Raw genomic sequence first — 20,196 nt, forward strand, 5'->3', positions numbered from 1 at the left:
CCCCCTCTATGGGATAGGGTAAGCGTGAACTGTCTGCATGTGGCTCCCCCTTAGAGGATAGAGACTCTGACAGTGGATAAGTCACCACCCCCCCAGTCAGTAACATCTTTGTAAGGTATGTAGGGGGTTGAGTTTTATGATAACCATGTACACCCTTTACTAATGGGTGACTTGGCTTCTGATCCTAGGTATACCAAATCTTCTATGAAGAATAAGGAAAGACAAGTGAACCAATCCACTGGCGCAGCGTCTCTGGGGCAACCAATCACAGAAGATTCTCAGCAGGCCCACGGAGTTCAATCGCACCAACGAGGCCAAAGGAGGTGTGTCAGGTGAGAGAAAAAGAAGGCCAGTGTCGGCAGACAGGTATGCACCGTGCACCAGTAGAATGCAGCAGAACTCAGCTGATGGCCAACTGGAGCAGCCCGAGAGGCTACATGAATGAGATACAAGTGTCTCAGAAGGACTACCCAAGCCAAGCATGGAAGCCGCATAAGTGTCTCCACACCGACACAGTCGAGAGAACGATAAAGAGTTTCGGAAGCACTGCCTAGAGCCCAGCGGAGAAGCCGCACAGGCGACTCCTGACAGAGCGAGCTATGATAATGAGAAAGAGTCTCAGAAGGACTACCAGGAGCCCAGCGGAGAAGCTAAATAAGCGACTCTGTGCCGACCGAATTGGGAGACCGAGAAAGGGTGGTGATAGAATGGCGCACAGCCCTGCAGAGAAGCCACATAAGCGATTCTGCCCTAACCAAGTCGAGAGAACATGAGACTGTCTTGGTAAGATAGCATGGAGCACAGTAGAGAAGCTTCATAAGCGACTCTGCCCCAACCGAGCTGAGCTAATGAGGGAGAGTCTTGGTAGGATGACACAAAGGCCAGCTGAGAAGTTGGATAGGTGATTCCACACCGACCAAGCTGCAAGAACAAGAAGGTAGACTCTCCCAATGTTGATGCAGATCCCAGCTAAAGAAAATATGCATAAGTGACTGCATGCCGACCGAATGGTGAGGATTAGAGAATCGAACCTCGTGAGACCAATGCAGTGCCCGGCAAAAGAGATGTGTTAGTGTCTGCTCACCGACTGGAGAACCAGCATTACTCAAGGCCCCTATGAGGAACACGGCTCAAGACAATTAGGTATGCAATGACTCCAGTGGAAAGGGAGGCCGGCAATGGAGAGAAGAAGAGAAAAAAAAGCCCAGGTTGGGGAAAGACAAAGAACACACCAGAGGAGTGGAGTGGGAAGGAGAAGAATCCCAGATTGGGGTGGAGAAAGGAGAACAGCCCCAAAGGGGAGAGAAACTGGGAGAACCCTAGCAGAGGGTGACAATAAGAAGGGCCCCAGAGTGGGAAGAGCATGAGCACACCCCAGAGTGGGGAGTGAGATTAAGAAAATCCCCAGCGTGGGGAGAGCCTGAAAACACCTCTGAGTGTGGAGAGAGAGCAAGAAGAGCCAAGAGTAGGCACAATGGAAGAACACTGCAAAGTGGGGAGTGAGAAGAAGAGCCCCAGAATGGGGCTGAAAAAAACTGAAAGAATCCCACAGGGGTGAAAGGCAGAGAGAATCCCAAACTGGGAAGAGGCTGAGAGAGGGCTGGGCTAGAACACCTTGAAAGCATTCCAACGCACCAAGAACCTCCAATCTTGAATTTGAACTGTGGGCAAAGGCCTCCATCTCTACCAGTTACTAGTTATACAAAGTCTGTTTTTGTTTCTTTTGTTGTTTTTTTTTAGACCGGGAGAGTAGTTAGGTACGAGTCGGATTATGGACAGACTACGTTGTTAATTTACAGACATTCTGACGAGCAGTGTTTGGACTTTGTTTTATAGAACAGGGCTGCAGTGTGTACATTTTTGGGGAAGATTAGGATAACGTGATAACAATAAAACCCTTCAAACAAAACCTCAGTGTCTCAGCCTTGATTCTGACTTACCACAATACATATATAAAATGTCCTTCTTTCTCCTCATATGGGCCAAAAAGGGGTGGCAGTGTGCTCGGGCTTTGCTCAGGTCCACACACCTTTAACTGCACTGCAGAGTTTGGCCCTGTCACTGTTGTCATATAGTCCATATTTGGAGCTTGTATGGACTCTCTACATAATGAAGCCTGTGTGTCACTGCCCCAGAATTCCATCTACACAGCGCGGTATCTTCAGGAGTCTGCTGTGGAAAAGCCCGAAACCACACGTTTTTCCTCCCAACCAAAATGGTGAATTCTGACTTACAACAATCGCTTAATCTAAAAGATCATTGGATTGTTGGTTAGTCTCTCATTTACCCATGTGACACGAATCGCGCTGTACACAAATTGGCACAGTGATTTCCATTTATGTTCTTCACGGTCTGCTAAAAATATTTTTGGCTATGTGACTTTTGTGCTTATCATTCATCGACGTTCTTATTCAACCCAATACGTTTGGTCCCTAAAAGCCATTAATGCTGTCCCGAGAGTAGGTCAGCTGAAGGACAGCCCACCATACAGAGGAAAGACTGTTATAAGGTGAAAAGGGATTCCATCATAACACACCCGTTTTAAAACACCCTTTCTGACTACCTTCCCTGGTGCATACTCAAGATAAAACTGGGTTCCTCATGTGTACAGGAATACACACTGATTTAAGGTATCCCTACATATTATCCCCACCAAAAATATCACCGTACATGTGGTCGTTTGTCCCGCCATAGGCAATATTTTTGGGGGGGATAATTGTGGGAGCAGGTGTTGCGGGGGTGTCCCCGCACATTTAAAAATAATGCAGGGGTTGCGGGGGTGTCCCCCGCAGGGTCCACGCTCAATATCGCTGCACAAATATGGTGATATTTTTGTTATCAATATTGTTTACGGGGATATTAACACATGGAACCTGATTTAATACTCGAACTTGCTGGAAACATTCCTAAGGGGAAACAGGGTGTATGACATACAAGGATCAGTATATGCTTCAGGTCCCTACACTTCACAGAGGATCTGAACTTATATGTTTCTTTTAATGAAATCCTGTAACCATATGTAGCAGAAAAGTCCTGTGTTGAGGGTTGCGCCTCACCCCTGTTTACCAATCGTTGGCCTCTAGTGTTAGTATTTGCATTTATCATTTTATGTTGCATTAATGTAATCTGTGGTTGTTGTTATAAGCAGTGATGTACTGTAACATTTTGATTAGGGTTGGGTTCATTATTTTATAATGACGAGCGCTCTGGGGCCCATAGATTGGCGCACGATTATTAATTATGAAATTGGCTATTTGACTTATAGAAAACAAGACAGAAAGGAAACTCAATTTCGGATTCCTACTAAAGGGAAGTGACTACACCCTGTCGCTCAGTTTTTACCAGAAGGTTTTTCCAGATCCTCAGCTGGACATGGCTATACATGCTGCTTCATTTAGTTTTATTAGTTGTATTGGGAAAGTCAACAATGGTTATGTTAAAAAGCAATTTTACCCTGTGCAACACACCTTCTACAACATTTTGAAAACTCTTGGGAACTAACCCTAGCTCAAGCATTCTGGTAAAATAAAATGACAATGATATGATATGACATGATATGATATTGCATTTATAACGCGCCTATACACAAGTGTTTCGAGGCGCGACGAGGCTAGAGAGGGGGGAACAGAAGCAAGACAGACAGCGATCTTACTAGGCCAGGTGACATTGAGATCGCACAAGTGCAGGGGATGGGGGAAGGGGAAAAGTGCAGGGGGAAAGAGGGAAGGGGCAGGCCAGTGCAGTGCATAGGATAACAGTAAAATAAATAAAGACAATAAAAAGTGCAACCATCAGGTGACAAGTGCTGGTAGGGGAGCTGTAGGGATACAGAAACAGTCCCAGAGTGCAAGGGTTGCCAGGGGGGCAGTGCAGGTGTGAAACTAGTGGGGCTACCCGGGCCCGAGATCAGAGGGTAGCCATGTAACCAGTGCAGATTCCGTTTCAGCCAGGAGATCAGCAGGGGAGAGGAGGACAGAAACCAGATGCAAAGAGGAAGGTCTTGAGGTGCTTCTGGAACTGGAGATGGTTCTCCTCAAGTTTAAGGGAGGCAGGGAGGCTGTTCCAGAGGGAGGCCCCAGCAGAAGAAAGAGATCTACCACCAACTCATTGCTTGGAGAAGCGACTGATACTGAGGGAGTTGGAGGTGGATGAGCCAAGAGCTTGGAAAAGAAGATATTTAGGAAGAGAGAGTTGAAGGTATTGAGGCCCCAGGTCCCAGAAGGCCTTGTGGACAATGCAGAAGGTTTTGAACTTCAGTCCTGGAGAGATATGATCCCTGGGCTTGAGGCCAAGGACAAGTCTCGCATTCCTGTTTTGGATGAGTTGCAGAAAGCGGAGAGTAGGGGCAGGCAGATTTAGAAAGCATCTGTTGCACTAGTCCAGCCTAGAGAGAACCAGAGCTCTGGAAACAGTGAGCTTCTGCGGGAAGAAGAGGAAAGGAAGAATACCTCTCAGGAGGTGCAGCTGGTAGTGTGACTTCTTAGAGACGTCAGAGATGTGAGGAGAGAAGGAAAGTGTGGATTCAAAGATGACCCCAAGGTATTTGGCCTCAAAGGTGGGAGCAGGAAGAGGGCCAAGAAAGACTGGTGACAGAGTGACAGGAATAGAGGGAGCAGGTGTGCCGATGAGGAGAATCTCAATCTTACTGGCATTAAGGCAGAGATCACTGGCAGCACACCACTTCTGGATAGCTGAAATACAGTCAGAGATGAGAGAAGGAGAAGAGGTGGCGGAAGGGAGCCTGAAAATGAGTTGAGTGTCATCCGCATAGCACTAAAAGTTGGGGCAGAGAGCAGCAATGCGGTAGGCAGGAAGTGCCATCTATTGGTTGAACAGCCAGGGAGAAAGGTTAGACCCCTGGGGAACAGGTAGAGATAGAGATAGAGGAAGGACCCAAATGGACCTGGGAGGGTCGATCAGAGAGGAAAGAAGTCAGCCAAGTCAGTGCCTGATCGGTGATGCCTAGTTTATCAGAGAAATGGTTGAGCAGGATGGCATGGTTGACCGTGTCAAAGGCAGAAGAGAGATCAGGTAAGATCAGGACACAGGGGGTTTTGGAATCAAGGTTGGAGAGCAGGTCTTCACGGATGTTCAGGAGAGCAGTTTCTGTGCTTCTGGCAGCTCTGAAGGCATGCTGGTGGTCATGGAGACAACCAGCAGATTCAGTGTGAAGATGAAGCTGGGAGATGGCCAGCTTTTCCAGGAGTTTGCCCAGGAAAGGAGTGATGGAGATTGGGCGATAGGTAGCCGGGCAGGAAGGGTCGGCGGAGGGTTACTTAAGAAGAGGGTGCACAAGGGAGTGCTTCTGGGGGGAAGGGAAGACTCCATTGGTGAAGGAGTGGTTGGAGAATTCAGTCAGTCAGAGCAGGAGCCATGGTGTAAATGTAGTCCTTGATAGTTTTGGAGGAACAGGGATGAACCTGTTTTGACAAGCCTTTCATAGATCGGACCTGTTGAGAAACCTCATCTGGGGAGAACAGGGGACAGGTAGAAAAGGAGGGTGGAGAGGAGGCCGAATAAGGGCCAGAGGAAGAGCAGGGAGTAGAGGGAGGATGGAGAGAGGAAGAGAGAGAGGACAGGATGTCCTGGGATTTAGAGATGAAATGAGAAGCCAGGGCCGTGCAGAGGGCCTGAAAGGGGACATGAGATGTAGAGTCTGCAGTAGGATTGGCCAGCTCCTTACAGATAAAGAGTAATTTGTTAGATGCCACAGAGACACAGTCTTGGATGTGGGCTCTCTTCTTGGTGCGGACAGAGAGCCGGTACTGTCTTTGGAGCAGATGGCAGGCCAGTTTGTCGGAGGATGTACTGGAAGCATGCCATTTGCTCTCAGCCACCCTGCACTTGCGTTTAAGGGTGACGAGGTCCGAGTCATACCAAGAGTTGCACTTAACTTGACTTTGGGCTTCAAGTGGATTCTCATGACAGGGGAAAGAACATTGAGAGAATCAGATATAGCAGAGTGGAGCATGGAAAGGGCTGTGTCAGGGTGTGAGTCAGCCAAGGTGGGAGGGGGAGTGAGAAAGTGGCAGCTAAAGCCTCAACCGGCACACGCTTCATGGGTTGGATAACCAAGTAGGTAGGTGGCAGTGCTGGAGTTGGCTTGGCCTGAGGGGTAGAGAGGATGAGCTGGGAGGAAAGGAGAAAGTGATCACTCCTGGAGAGAGGAGTGGTGAGTGGGATCAAAAGGGGAAGGTCTGAAGAGATCAAAACATCCAGAGTGTGCCCTGCCAAGTGAGTCGGGCCAGAGGATAGAGGATAGAGAGTGAGAGAGAGTCACAGAGGTCACGGAAGAGTCCAGAGGAAGGGCAGGAATCATCCAGGCAATGTTAAAGTCTCCAAGAAGGAGGAGTTGAGTGGTCGAGACTAGGAGGGAGGAGGAGATGTCTGCTTACTCAGAGAGGAAGGAGGAGATATGACCAGGTGGCTGTTAGATTTTACCCACAGTAAGGGAGTGGCCAGGAGAGAGAGAGAGACTGCAGACGAGACATTCGAAAGATGAGTAGTCCTGTGTAGGAATGACAGAGGCATGAATCCACTCAGGGAAGATAAGGGCTACATCCCCTCAGAACGGTTGGATCTGGGTGCAGAGAGGATCTTGTAGCCATCATGGAGGAGAGTGTCAAAGCTTGTGACAGAGCTGGCCGTGAACCATGTCTCGGTGAGACCAAGGACATCAAGGTCAAGTTCCTCTAGGAGGCGGCAGATGTCAGAGGAGTGTTTGACAGCTGAGCAAGAGTTTAGAGTGGCAATATGGAGAAGGTTGCCATCCTTGAAAAACTTCCGGGGAGGCGTACAAATCAGAGGTACTCTCTGCAGTGGTTTAGACAAAGCCAGAGGGGGGGGAGAAGAGGAAGGAAGAGAGGAGCATGGAAAGGGCTGTGTCAGGGTGTGAGTGAGCCATGGTGGGAGGGGGAGTGAGCCTCAACCAACACACGCTTCATGGGTTGGATAACCGAGTAGGTAGGTGGCAGTGCTGGAGTTGGCTTGGCCTGGGGGTAGAGAGGGTGATCTGGGAGGAAAGGAGAAAGTGATCACTCCTGGAGAGAGGAGTGGTGAGCGGGATCAAAAGGGGAAGGTCTGAAGAGATCAAAACATCCAGAGTGTGCCCTGCCAAGTGAGTCGGGCCAGAGGAGAGGATAGAGACTGAGAGAGAGTCACACAGGTCACGGAAGAGTCCAGAGGAAGGGCAGGAAGCATCCAGGCAATGTTAAAGTCTCCAAGAAGGAGGAGTTGAGTGGTCGAGACTAGGAGGGAGGAGGAGATGTCTGCTTACTCAGAGAGGAAGGAGGAGATATGACCAGGTGGCTGTTAGATTTTACCCACAGTAAGGGAGTGGCCAGGAGAGAGAGAGAGACTGCAGACGAGACATTCGAAAGATGAGTAGTCCTGTGTAGGAATGACAGAGGCATGAATCCACTCAGGGAAGATAAGGGCTACATCCCCTCAGAACGGTTGGATCTGGGTGCAGAGAGGATCTTGTAGCCATCATGGAGGAGAGTGTCAAAGCTTGTGACAGAGCTGGCCGTGAACCATGTCTCGGTGAGACCAAGGACATCAAGGTCAAGTTCCTCTAGGAGGCGGCAGATGTCAGAGGAGTGTTTGACAGCTGAGCAAGAGTTTAGAGTGGCAATATGGAGAAGGTTGCCATCCTTGAAAAACTTCCGGGGAGGCGTACAAATCAGAGGTACTCTCTGCAGTGGTTTAGACAAAGCCAGAGGGGGGGGAGAAGAGGAAGGAAGAGAGGAGCATGGAAAGGGCTGTGTCAGGGTGTGAGTGAGCCATGGTGGGAGGGGGAGTGAGCCTCAACCAACACACGCTTCATGGGTTGGATAACCGAGTAGGTAGGTGGCAGTGCTGGAGTTGGCTTGGCCTGGGGGTAGAGAGGGTGATCTGGGAGGAAAGGAGAAAGTGATCACTCCTGGAGAGAGGAGTGGTGAGCGGGATCAAAAGGGGAAGGTCTGAAGAGATCAAAACATCCAGAGTGTGCCCTGCCAAGTGAGTCGGGCCAGAGGAGAGGATAGAGACTGAGAGAGAGTCACACAGGTCACGGAAGAGTCCAGAGGAAGGGCAGGAAGCATCCAGATGGATGTTAAAGTCTCCAAGAAGGAGGAGTTGAGTGGTGTAGACTAGGAGGGAAGAGGAGAGGTCCGCCTACTCAAGGAATGAGGATGCGATCTGACCAGGTGGCCGATAGATGCTAGCCACAGTAAGGGAGTGGCCAGGAAAGAGAGAGAGACTGCAGACAAGACATTTGAAAGATGAGTAGTCCTCTGTAGGAATGACAGAGGCAGGAATCCACTCAGGGAAGATAAGGGCTACACCCCCTCAGAACGGTTGGATCTGGCTGCGGAGAGGATCTTGTAGCCATCAGGAGGAGAATGTCAAAGCTTGTGACAGAGCTGGCCATGAACCATGTCTCGGTTAGACCAAGGACATCAAGGTCAAGTTCCTCCTGCAGTGGTGTAGACAAAGCCAGAGGGGGGGAAGAAGAAGAAGGAGGAGAGGGCAAGGTAGCCAAGGAGGAGACAGCAGGGGGGTCGAGGAAGCCATGGAGGGGACAGAGGGGACAGCAGGAGAAGAAAGGAAATTGACAAGACGCAGGAAGTGTCTATCAAAGCAAATAAGGTTGGCTTGAGGGCCTTGGACCAAGACGGTACCATTCAAGTAAACATTAATGATGACCTTAGAGGAGTGGAAGGAGGACAGGAGGGCCTCCCACCGGGTGCCACCATTAATGGGAGAAGAAGAGAAAGTAGAGGGCACAGAGACCATATGTAGAGTCCATACGTCTGGCGGGGGAACGACAAAGAGGATGTCAGTGAGGGTTTGCCTGGAGGAAGCACTGGTAGAGGTATCAGCGATAGGGAGGACTGGGTTGGAGACCATGATGTTCTTTTTAAACTTTTTCCTGCCAGATTTAGTGAGGAGAGCAGGATAGTCTATAGAGATGCAGTTAGAAAAGATAAGAGAGACAGAGAGACCCATAGAGTAGGTAGGGAGAGGAGAGAAGAGGAAGGGACTGGGAAGGGGGTGGGGAGAACACTAGGGAAGAAGACAGGGCAGGGCACAAGCAGACGAGACAGTGAGAGACGACACAAGAAGAGAATTGGACAAGACGACAGGAGCTTAGATAATGGTAGAAGGTTTGCTAGATGAGTGCTTTCCTAGGAGGCAAAAACAACAGACGGCACTACTTTCACAATGCAATTTAAATACTTTCACAGGCAATATAAGTAAACGAGAGAACACACCTAAGTCTGAGAGTCCTGTATAGTGGGGAAAAGGCTCAGGTTTCACAATGCAATTTATAAATACTTTCACAAGGCAATTGAATGGGTTAATTGATTTAAATTAAGAATTCTTACGCTTTTGAGTAGTTGAGAATGAAGTCGACTCCTTTTTCACAGTCAAACTGTATGTCGCGAGGCAACTCACTGTGACAATGGGCATCAATGCTGAGTGGAAAGCCTGGTTGCCATTCTTTCCACCTGAGGAACGACAAGAAAAGCAAAGGGAATATGAGCATATGCACTTACAGTTGCAGTAGGAATGTTCTTGTCTGCATTGCTCGTGTGTTTTGGGAGTAGACACCACAGTAGCAGAAATAGAAATCTGTAAAGACTGGAGGGGGTGTCTGTACTTCTGCTCTCTATATGGTAGAGGAGAGGCACAGAGGACCCCAGCCAAGATACTCTATTATTGGTAACGTAGTCGAGCAATCAAGGCCTAGCTTCTCAGGAGGTGATGCAGGCTGATTCTTAAGTACAGCGTAGTCCTCAAGCCCCCAAAAAGGAATGTCCGCACACTGTATTGGTTAAAACACAGTCTTTATATAATTAATATTCAAGGTTATGTACACTATCACAATAACTCACTTTGTGCTCAGAAAGTCAACAATGGTAAATATATACAGTTCTAAAGTGGTACCACAAATATTATCAGATCTCATTAAAGTGCATCAGCTATACTGTCAGAATGTCACACAGATCAAATAAAGGTGAAACCAGCAGTAGAGAGAGGAAGGAAAGCAAGATGGTTGAACAATTGGCAGAATACCGGCCTCTACCAACTAGGCACAGTTCTGTATGAAGATTCCCCCACCTGGGCAACCTGTAAAGCAAAGATGTATCACAAGCCCAGTCCATCTATTGTTCTATGAGTCTTACTTCCCTCTACAATAGTTCTACAGCCCCAATGTACCTGGAATTGTAGTGTACGTCGACAGGAAATCTTCTTGAGTGCCCTCCCTTTAAGGCAGGAGTCATGGGTCGTCGAACGTCTGACAGAGAACAGGTGAACTACAGAGGTGAGGGGCAGCTTCGTTCCTAGCGGTGCTCGTCGATGACGGAGCGTTGCCGTCCTACAAGGGAGAGGCATGCGGGGCACCTCGGTGATGATAGTTCTGGACCACAAAGAGATGATGAAGAACTGTGGCCCAGCAAGGGCGTCGAGTCGTCGGCGTCTCTGTGGTCTTTGGGTGGCGGGAAACCCACCGGCGGATGCTCGTCAGCGCGTGGACGTGTCGGAATTGAAACAATATTATGCCTCCTATCGCAACAATTGTATGTGTATTGGCCTACGCCAAGTTGTCTAAACATCATATGCGAACAAACTCCACGGCAAGGTCTTGACCTTAGAGAAAGTAATGTAAGTCGCCATCTTGGATTAAGCCGCCATTTTAGGTTCTCTTGTTATATGGAAGTCACCCTGAACATCAAAATGGAGGCCGAATGACATTCTGAGTAAGATTCTGGCCGTTGTGACCTCCGTACACATGACTAATTAATATGCCTGCAGGCCACTTGTCGGGGTCGCGAACTGAGACCTTGTCCTACTGTTGACCTATGTTGAAATGTACAACTATATCAGCGAAACTAATCAAAATGCATATATTATAGGATTGACCTGGCAAGGAACCCATAGGCCCGGCTCGTAGAATGGTTAACCCGCGAGAGGGTTGGCCAAGGGCTGGACAAACAGTATAAAAGACCCAAATATTCCAATGTACGGTCTCTCTCACTAACGCATTGAACTATCGTTGAAGTTCGTTAAGTTACTCTGAGAGCCGAATAGCTATCCGTTTGTCAATTGACTTTGGTAACTGTTGTAGCTTTTAAATAAAGCACTTGTATGTTCTTTGTAACCTGTGTTGGTGTGTTTCTTTTTGGGCTTCCCGGCCTCATATTATTTTTATGTTTTCACAGTTGGCGCCCGAATAGGGACCCTCAAGATTGATGCCGGATCATTGAAGGTTGACGCAGACTATCGAACCGGGATCAGACGGTGTGATACTGCGGGCCCGACCGAACGAGACGCGATACCTCGGCAGCGCTGCACGATCCGATCCTTAGACGATAGTCGTGTGGTCTGACACGGCATCTTGATGAGGGTCCATTTTTGAGGCGGGCAGATTTGTCGAAACCACCAAACACAAGGTAAAATTCGTTAGGTAAGTTCTTTGGTAAAACCGTACGGTCCTCCTTAGGTTTGGTCAGGTGCAGTCGTGACCCGGCTCTTAATTTAACCCTGGCAATTTGAATTTGGCGTATTGTATCTGCAGACACAATTACTGACCAGGTAATACCAATTTTTTGTGAAATGCCTGGGAAATTGTCTAGCTGCTTTAGGGCTCTGTTCCGCAGCGATCGACAATCTTTGGAATTTAGCCGCCCGGCACCACAGGAGGGGTCGCCGGCATGTACTATGTACTGTAAGTATGGCATTGGAAGTATAGTATTTAATGATATTTGGCACAGACAAACCAGACATGCCTCCGAATTTCAGTGGCCAATCAATGGTAGTTTCGAGATCCCCCGTATTGAATACCTAGAATCGGTCTTGCTAAAAAAGAAGGCCAGACCTGCAGCATTTGATGTTTTGCAGAATTGGAAAAAAGAAGCGTTGCAGCAGCTTAAAAGTAGGTATAAACATGCACGCCGTCATAAAACAAATGCCGAAAAGGCGTTGTTATATAATAAGGAAAAACATTCAGAGTCAGTTAAAAATATGGAAAGGGCTTTCACACTCGGTATCCAGAAAATGTATCCCTCTAAAGATTTCCATGTTTCTGAAGAATTTATTGATAAATTGTTAAACGAACGCAGGCCTGGTGCCTCTGCGCCACCTCCGTATGATCCTTTCCCTGGTGCTCTGCCCGTTCCTGCTGTTATTCCTGCTGTTATTCCTGTTCCCCCTGTGCAACCTATTGTTCCTATTCCTCTAGTTGTTGTTCCTCCACCTATTCTACCACCCCTTCCTCTTACGCCGATAGTTGCACCCTCATTGAATTTGCCCACACCTCCGCTCCCGAGTGGTTCTGTATTGACTGAAGTTGATCGGGGTGCGGGGTCAAAGATTGTCACTTGAAATACTGTTTCTGCAGACAAGAAACAGGAATTATTTGCATGGGCTAAGCACTGTATGGAGAAAGGTGATCAAGTTAACGTTTTTTCCACATTATCAAGCATGGGCAATTTTCCCGAGAAAAATGTTTTTATCGAAGGTTTGGGGACTCATTTATGTGTAATGTGGGGTTAGATTACATAATACGGATCTCCCACAAGGGGTAAGGGATCTGAATACTTTAGCACTTTCGAGGGACACAGAGGAGAAAGTACATGGTCATGTTGAGAGATTGTTTGAGTATAGGAGGGACTTTGAGAAATCACGAGATGAGGATGATGAAGACGACAGTACGTATGTGCAGAAACGGTTCCTTCCATGTCGTAGATCGGCACCTGAGGAAGTACGAATTTGTACCAAAGATGCGATTCGATGGATCTCGGATTCATCGATACCGCCAGATGAAGTATATGATACGTATAGTCAGTATACAGTAGAAATGCAGAGGAAGGGGATTCAGGTAATGGTACAGTACCTGCAGGAAGAATGTGTAAAGAAGAAGGTTAGTTGTCCTATAGAGTTATTGGGAATTTGTAAAAGGGCTTTTTCGCCCGACACTTCTTCGACTGCCTTAGCGCTCGACCTGGCTCTGTTGCTTAGTAAGCGGTCGGAGTTACCTATATCTCAGTTGCCTATGAGAGAGGTTCCTCCGACATTTGTCACAAAGGTTGAGATTCCCGCTAACGCTGGGACTGGTGCACCCACTGTGGATATCCCTGCACATTATGTATCACAATTTGTTCACGTCCCGTTTTCACGACAGGAAGCGAATACTATTAGACAATCAATTCCCGATATTAGGAAAAACCCAACAGGATTCTACAAAGAGATAGAGTCCGTTTTGCAGTCCTCTTTGTTCACCTTCAGTGATATTGACTTGCTATTCCCTGTGCTCCTGCCCGTAGATTTATGGAAGCAGGTTCGAACAATAGACGATGTGCCAGGGTTAGGAGATACGTGGGCTAACATGACTAGGATTGATGGGGAAAGACCAGCTGGCGAGAAACCACCTCAGGTAATACTTACCTTGCCTGATAGAATTGTCGCGAAATTGAAAACCATAATTCCTGAGAAAATAATTATTTGGGACAAGCTTACGGCCTGTGTTCAAGGAAAAACTGAAGGTTCCACTGAATTCTTTAATAGATTCAAACAGGTATTCTCTGACTTCAGTGGACAGGACTTGGGCACAGAGTCTGGGAAAAGGTTGTTTGTGGACAAATTTGTACGTGGATTGTTGCCCGACATCCAGTCACAGATTATGTCCTCTGAGAGCGCTTGGCAGGCGAAATCCCAATCCGAAGTTTTGCACATGGCTCAGTATTATGAGAACCGTGTTAATAATGAAAAAGAGAAAATAGAGAAGAGAAAAGGAGATTTGAAGACTAAAGTATTGGTACAACAAATTGTTAGAAATCCCAGAGGAGGTACTTCACAGACCAGAGGTCAGTATGTCCCGAAAGGAAACGCTCCTTTGGGTCCTGTGAATGTTAATCAATGTGCCTATTGCTGCCAGGAAGGTCATTGGCAAGCACAGTGCCCCGTCCTTCGCAAAAGGTCAAACAATGCATTTGGGAGTATGGGTAGATGACCTACAGGTCGCCCTGGAGCGGGGGGCCCTGATAGAGGTCAGTTCTCGCAAGATCCTCAGCAACCTTTTTCACGGGAAAATCAGATTTCTAGTGTGGACACGAGAAACATATTTGATCACCCTTCTGCTGCCTACCTTTCTGAAGAGCTTCCTTCCGATGACATTTTATTTCGTTAGGACTGCTCGAAGCAGGGTTTGGAACCGTCACCTATTCCCGTTAATCAGAAAGGTCCCTACGTTGAATTGTTAGTGGGGAATAGGAAACATCAGTTTTTGATAGACACTGGAGCACAGAAGTGCTCCATTGATCATTCCCGGGTTCCAAACATTCCACTATCAGGGCAAACAAATGTTTCTGTAGGGTTTTCTGGTATACCAATTGCTTGCCCGGTTTCTTCGCCGGTGTCTGTTTCTTTGGGTCCCTTCACGGACCATTGTCCCTTCCTCCTGACTTCGAACTGTGGAGAGAATTTGCTGGGGTTAAATTGTTGAAGAAACTGAATGCAGTAATTCATTGTTCCTCTGACGGAGTGCGACTGACGGTTTCACCACAACAACTTCCCAATTCTCAGTTTTTGACTCGACCATTGCCTCCTGAGCTTAGTGTTGTTCCGGAATGTTTGTGGGCGGTTGACGTCGGGGTGCTACAGATCAAACCCGTTAAAATAGTTCTGAAACATGGAGTTAAACTACCACGCATTCCGCAATATAAAATATCAGTTGAGGGCGAGCGTGCTTTGAAGTGCATTGTCTCCGATTTTGTGCATCGAGGGGTGATTGAAGAGATTGCAGGTAGTTTATGTAACAGCCCGATTTTGCCTGTATACAAGAAAGGCGACAATGCAATCCCATACCGTTTCATAATTGATCTTCGTGCTATCAACAAAGTTGTCGACCCACAATTTCCAATTGTGCCTGATGTAACAACGATATTAACAATGATCCCTGCTACAGCTACGCACTTTAGTGTTGTGGATCTAAAGAATGCTTTCTTTAGTATTCCTATACACAAGGAGAGTAGATATTTGTTCGCGTTCACCTTGGGAGGACGTTCATTGACATTTACTCGTGCACCTCAAGGGTATACTGAAAGTCCAAGCATTTATAGTAGAGCTTTGAAAGAGCAGCTTGATACCCTTGAATTGCCACCTACTTGTACACTGCATCAGTATGTAGATGACTTGCTTTTGGCTGCAGATTCTGAAAGTGCTTGTAAAGAAGGCACTGTATTGTTGCTTGTTCATCTGGCTAAAAATGGTCATAAAGCTTCGCTCAAAAAATTTCAATATTGTTGTCAGGAGGGGAGAAGATTGACACCTGAAAGAATAAAACACATTTCTGGCATGTCTGTTCCAAATACACAGAAGGAAGTCAGAGCCTTAATAGGTATGGCTTCTTACTGTAGGTTGTGGATCCCGAACTTTTCACTAGTGATAAAACCGATGTTGGCTTTGATGAAGAAGGGCATTTCTTTGCCGCTGCCATGGAAATCGGAACATCAACGATCATTGGAGCTTCTCAAAACCGCGTTATGCTCTGCACCGGTTCTGGGTACTCCAAATCATGACAAGGCCTTTGTGTTGTTTGTGCATGAATATGATGGATGTGCTTTGGCTGTGTTAACACAGGAACACGGAGGGAAGAATAGGCCGTGCGGCTACTACTCTTCGGCCCTTGATCCTGTCGCATGCACTTTGCCAAGATGTTTGCGAGCTGTCGCTGCTGCTGCCGCGTCTGTAAAACAGAGTGAGGGAATGGTCCTAGGCCACGACTTAATTTTGATGGTACCTCACTCTGTAGATGTTCTATTGAATAAAACCCAAACGCAACACCTCACCTCTGCATGGCTGACAAGGTATGAATTAATTCTGTTTGCCCCTCACATTCAAATTAAGAGGTGTTGTGTTCTTAATCCGGCTGAACTTCTATCTTTCCCTCAAAATACTGTTTTCGGTGACGAAGAATTACATGACTGCCTGTATACTACTGAACAGGAAACGAAGGGCAGGATACACCTTATAGACACTCCTTTGGGCAAAACGGAAGGGGAGCTGTTTTGTGATGGCTCCTGCCTCAAACTCCCAGATGGTACATCTACAGCTGCCTACGCAGTTACTACGTTGAGTACGGTTGTTGAAACTAAAAGAATTCCGCATAACTCCACGCAGGCCGCAGAGATTATAGCGTTGACCCGAGCTTGTGAACTCTCCGAAGGGCATATAGTAAACATATATACTGATAGCCAGTAAGCCTTTGGGGTGGCTCACAACTTCGGGAGGCTCTGGTCGGAAAGAGGGTTCCTAACCTCACATGGGACCAAGATTCAGCATGGTCCCCTGATAGTGCAATTGCTCTCGGCACTCTCACTCCTCAGGCAGTTAGCGATCATGAAATGTGCAGCACATCGTAAGGTCATAGATGATGTGGGAAAAGGGAACGCTTTTGCTGACCAGATAGCCAGGCAAACAGCCACAGACCTTAGCGCAGACATGTATGCTCTAAGGGAAACAAAAGATGCCTATGTAATGGATGAGGGTATTGGGTCTGTGCGAGATATCCAAACTGATGCCACAATAGAAGAATCTAAAAGGTGGGCTAAAGGGATGGGGAAACTGGATGACGATGGGTGTTGGGTGGATACATCTGAAGGAAAATGGTTGCTCCCTGATTCATATGTGCTGGCAATGGTTACGATGGCACACGGTCCTACGCATGTGTGTGCTCAACAGATCACGAAAATGTTAGAACAAGTCTGGGTGAATGATAACGTTTTGAAGATTGCACAGCGATATGTTCAGAATTGTATGATTTGCTTACAGCACAATGTGGGGAAGGGGACAGTAACTCCAAGGGGTAGTTTTGGGCCCCCTTCTGTCCCCTCGAGGTCATCCACTTAGATTTTATTGAGATGGAACGGTGTAACAATCTAAAATATGTTCTTGTGATTATTTGTGCTTTTAGTAAATGGGTCGAGGCTTTCCCCGTTAAGGATGCTACTGCCATGACCACTGCAAAGACTATGGTAAAAGAATTATTTCCATGATTTGGGCTTCCAAGGGTAATTTGGTCGGACAAGGGTCCCCATTTTGTTGCAGCAGTAATTTTGCAGATATGCACAGCGTTACACATTGAAAAACGATTTCACTCAGCTAGGCATCCTCAAAGTGCTGGGTTGATAGAGAGACATAACGGTATCCTAGAGAATAAGCTTGCAAAAACATGTGGCGGCACCAAACTGAAATGGCCAGACGCCTTACCTATTGAATTGTTAGCCATGCGTACCACACCTCAAACTAAGACTGGGCTCTCTCCATTTGAGGTAGTGATGGGGAGACTTGCTAACATTTGGGGCCTTCCGAAGCCCAAAACCTTGAGGGAGGTTGACAATGTATTGCTTGTAGACTACTGTAACCAGTTGACTAAAAATCCGTATCTCATTTATCATCAGGTCCAATCAGCTTTACCTGTACGGTTTACGGCCCAGGACACGATATTCAGCCTGGAAGTTGGGTCCTAGTGAAGGTCTACGAAAGGTCTTCCTGTCTCGCGCCTCACTGGCGGGGACCCTATCAGGTACTGTTGGTCACCCAAACAGCAGTGCGGGTGGCTGGAAAGAAGCATTGGATCCACGCGACGCATGTCAAGAAACTTCCTCACCCGACGCCACACGTTACAGAAGAAGCAGAACCCCTCGCTGATGCTACAATCTCTGATCCTGGAGTAGCAAACAGCGCTGTGAGTGCGTCAGAGAATTTCTCTGAGCCCGTGGAGCTTGGGGAACAGTCCATTTTGTCTCCGCACTCTTTGAAAAAGTCACTTCCGGAAAACACTGTTTCAAGTTCTGCGACTTCCGTCGCCTCCGATACGTTGCTTCCCTCAGGAAGTGACGTTACCTTATTTCCGGATCAAACAGTACTGGGTACCACCAGGTACGACCTTCGACAAAGAAAATAGAACTACGGCACGGGTTTTGCCTGTGCATCTGGAAAGAAAAAGTTATTGAGAGTTTCTTTTCTCTTGCAAAAGGAAGTTTTTTTTTTGTAAAAAGGGATTCTGTTGGCTAGGGTTGGGGAAGGACTAGGAAGTCGCGCGACCGTAGTGTCGCCAGCAACGAACATTGGGGTCGTCGATTGAGAAACTACGATGCCTGCCACCTCCACCGCTGCTGCTCGCATTGGACTTGTAAATAAGGGGGTGACCAACTCGGACAAAGAACAATGTGCCTGGGCCCTGAAAACGTATTGTGTTGTGTTAATAATAATTGGAATTTGTATAGTTACTGCTGTGGGACTTTGGTACTTCGAAGAAATTTACCCTCTAAAACCTCCACTGCCAATTGAGGTTGTACCTACTGCTTTGACTCCCTCTGTACACCTTCACACTTTGTCACCTAGAGACTCCCAGCATAGACGAAAGTACCATAATAACACTTTAATGATAATAATGAATTCAACACATGCCTTTTTTAATAGGAGTAATTGCTGGATTTGCACCCATTTACCGCAACATGGGAAAAAGGGGCTAGGATGGTATATTCAGCCTTTACCTTTAACAACTGCTTGCTATGCCTCTCTTAGAGCACTATTCTTTGGCCGTTGGAATGATAGCATCTCAGGGAACTTTGATGGAACTAATTTAAATGATTTTGAAAAATGTGAATTGACTCCCCTGGAATGCTCGCTTTTTGCAAATAGAAGTAAACCTAATGTTGCTTCTATTAGGCCATCTGATAAACTATCTCTTCCTTTTCAAACTCTAATTTCCTTTAAAATGGCTCCGATAGGCAATAAGGACGCCGTGCCTCCTTCCATAGCCCCGATTCAGTCCCCTTTTGTGTACAAAGAAATGGCACTCGGTCAATGGGAGATTTTGAAGGTTGTGTGAACATTGTAAATTTGACCGGGGAGAACAGGCCTCTGTATGTAGGGGGGCCTGTCTATTTCGTTTGTGGTAATTCAGCATTTCCCTGGTTGCCCAAGGATTGGCAGGGAACCTGTTATTTAGGAATCCTGTTACCTGGGGTATTTATAGCTAGTACATTGGAAGTTTCTAGGGCTCGCCCACGGCGGGACGAGAACGGAGATACCCCTGGGCAAGTATTGGGAGATATAGCAAAATCAGTTGTGCCATTTTGGGGACAGATAGCAAATTCTGAAAATATTAGGGGACTAGCAAGGGTACTGGAGAGAACCATCAACCGGACCACGGATATACTCTACAATATGACATTAGAACAGAAACCAATAAGATTGGTAGCACTCCAAAACAGGATGGCATTAGATGTCATCCTGGCAGAACGTGGCGGAGTATGTAAATTAGTGGGGTCCGCTTGCTGTGTTTTTGTACCAGATTCCTCACCGACAATTTTCAAAGCAATACAGAACTTGCACATCCTTAGTTCTGAAGTGCATGTTTCTGTGGGAGATTGGAATATTAGCGCCTGGTTCTGGGATTCTTTATGATCCTGGGGTTGTAAGGTGCTTTCTGTAATACTGGTTATTTTGGGAATTCTGCTATTCCTTTGTTGCTGTTTCCAATGTCTAGCTAGTATATGTGTAATGCTAGGGGGATGCTGTGCTCAAGTAGTGAGCACAGTAGGGCACAACATGTATGCCCCAGATACAGCATCTAAAGAGTTTGTGTTACAAGAGGTTCTGATGAACGACCTAATGGCTATAGACATTACAGATAATGATTCAGGATGTATGGACGACAATGCATGGAGTTATTTACAAAGATATTAGAAATGATATTAGCACTTGGCATAGGCCAAAAGGAGGGTTTGTCGGAATTGAAACAATATTATGCCTCCTATCGCAACAGTTGTATGTGTATTGGCCTACGCCAAGTTGTCTAAACATCATATGCGAACAAACTCCACGGCAAGGTCTTGACCTTAGAGAAAGTAATGTAAATCGCCATCTTGGATTAAGCCGCCATTTTAGGTTCTCTTGTTATATGGAAGTCACCCTGAATATCAAAATGGAGGCCGAATGACATTCTGGGTAAGATTCTGGCCATTGTGACCTCTGTACACATGAATAATTAATATGCCTGCAGGCCACTTGTCGGGGTCGCGAACTGAGACCTTGTCCTACTGTTGACTTATGTGTAAATGTACAACTATATCAGCGAAACTAATCAAAATGCATATATTATAGGATTGACCTAGCAAGGAACCCATAGGCCCGGCTCGTAGA

The 20,196-nt window shown here is 46.9% G+C and overlaps 1 protein-coding gene across 1 annotated transcript in view; it reads right to left on the bottom strand.

Annotated features, from left to right (window-relative positions):
• The window catches only part of ALOX5 (arachidonate 5-lipoxygenase), an 846,300-nt gene that overhangs the window by 580,750 nt on the left and 245,354 nt on the right, over positions 1 to 20,196 (bottom strand). Inside the window, exon 4 of the mRNA XM_069610558.1 lies at positions 9,369 to 9,491. Within this exon, the coding sequence (XP_069466659.1) occupies positions 9,369 to 9,491 (123 nt within the window). The remainder of the gene's footprint in view (positions 1 to 9,368; positions 9,492 to 20,196) is intronic.

This window comes from Ambystoma mexicanum, chromosome 8 (assembly GCF_040938575.1).
Source record: "Ambystoma mexicanum isolate Mex_15411 chromosome 8, UKY_AmexF1_1, whole genome shotgun sequence".
NCBI classification, from domain to species: domain Eukaryota; kingdom Metazoa; phylum Chordata; class Amphibia; order Caudata; family Ambystomatidae; genus Ambystoma; species Ambystoma mexicanum.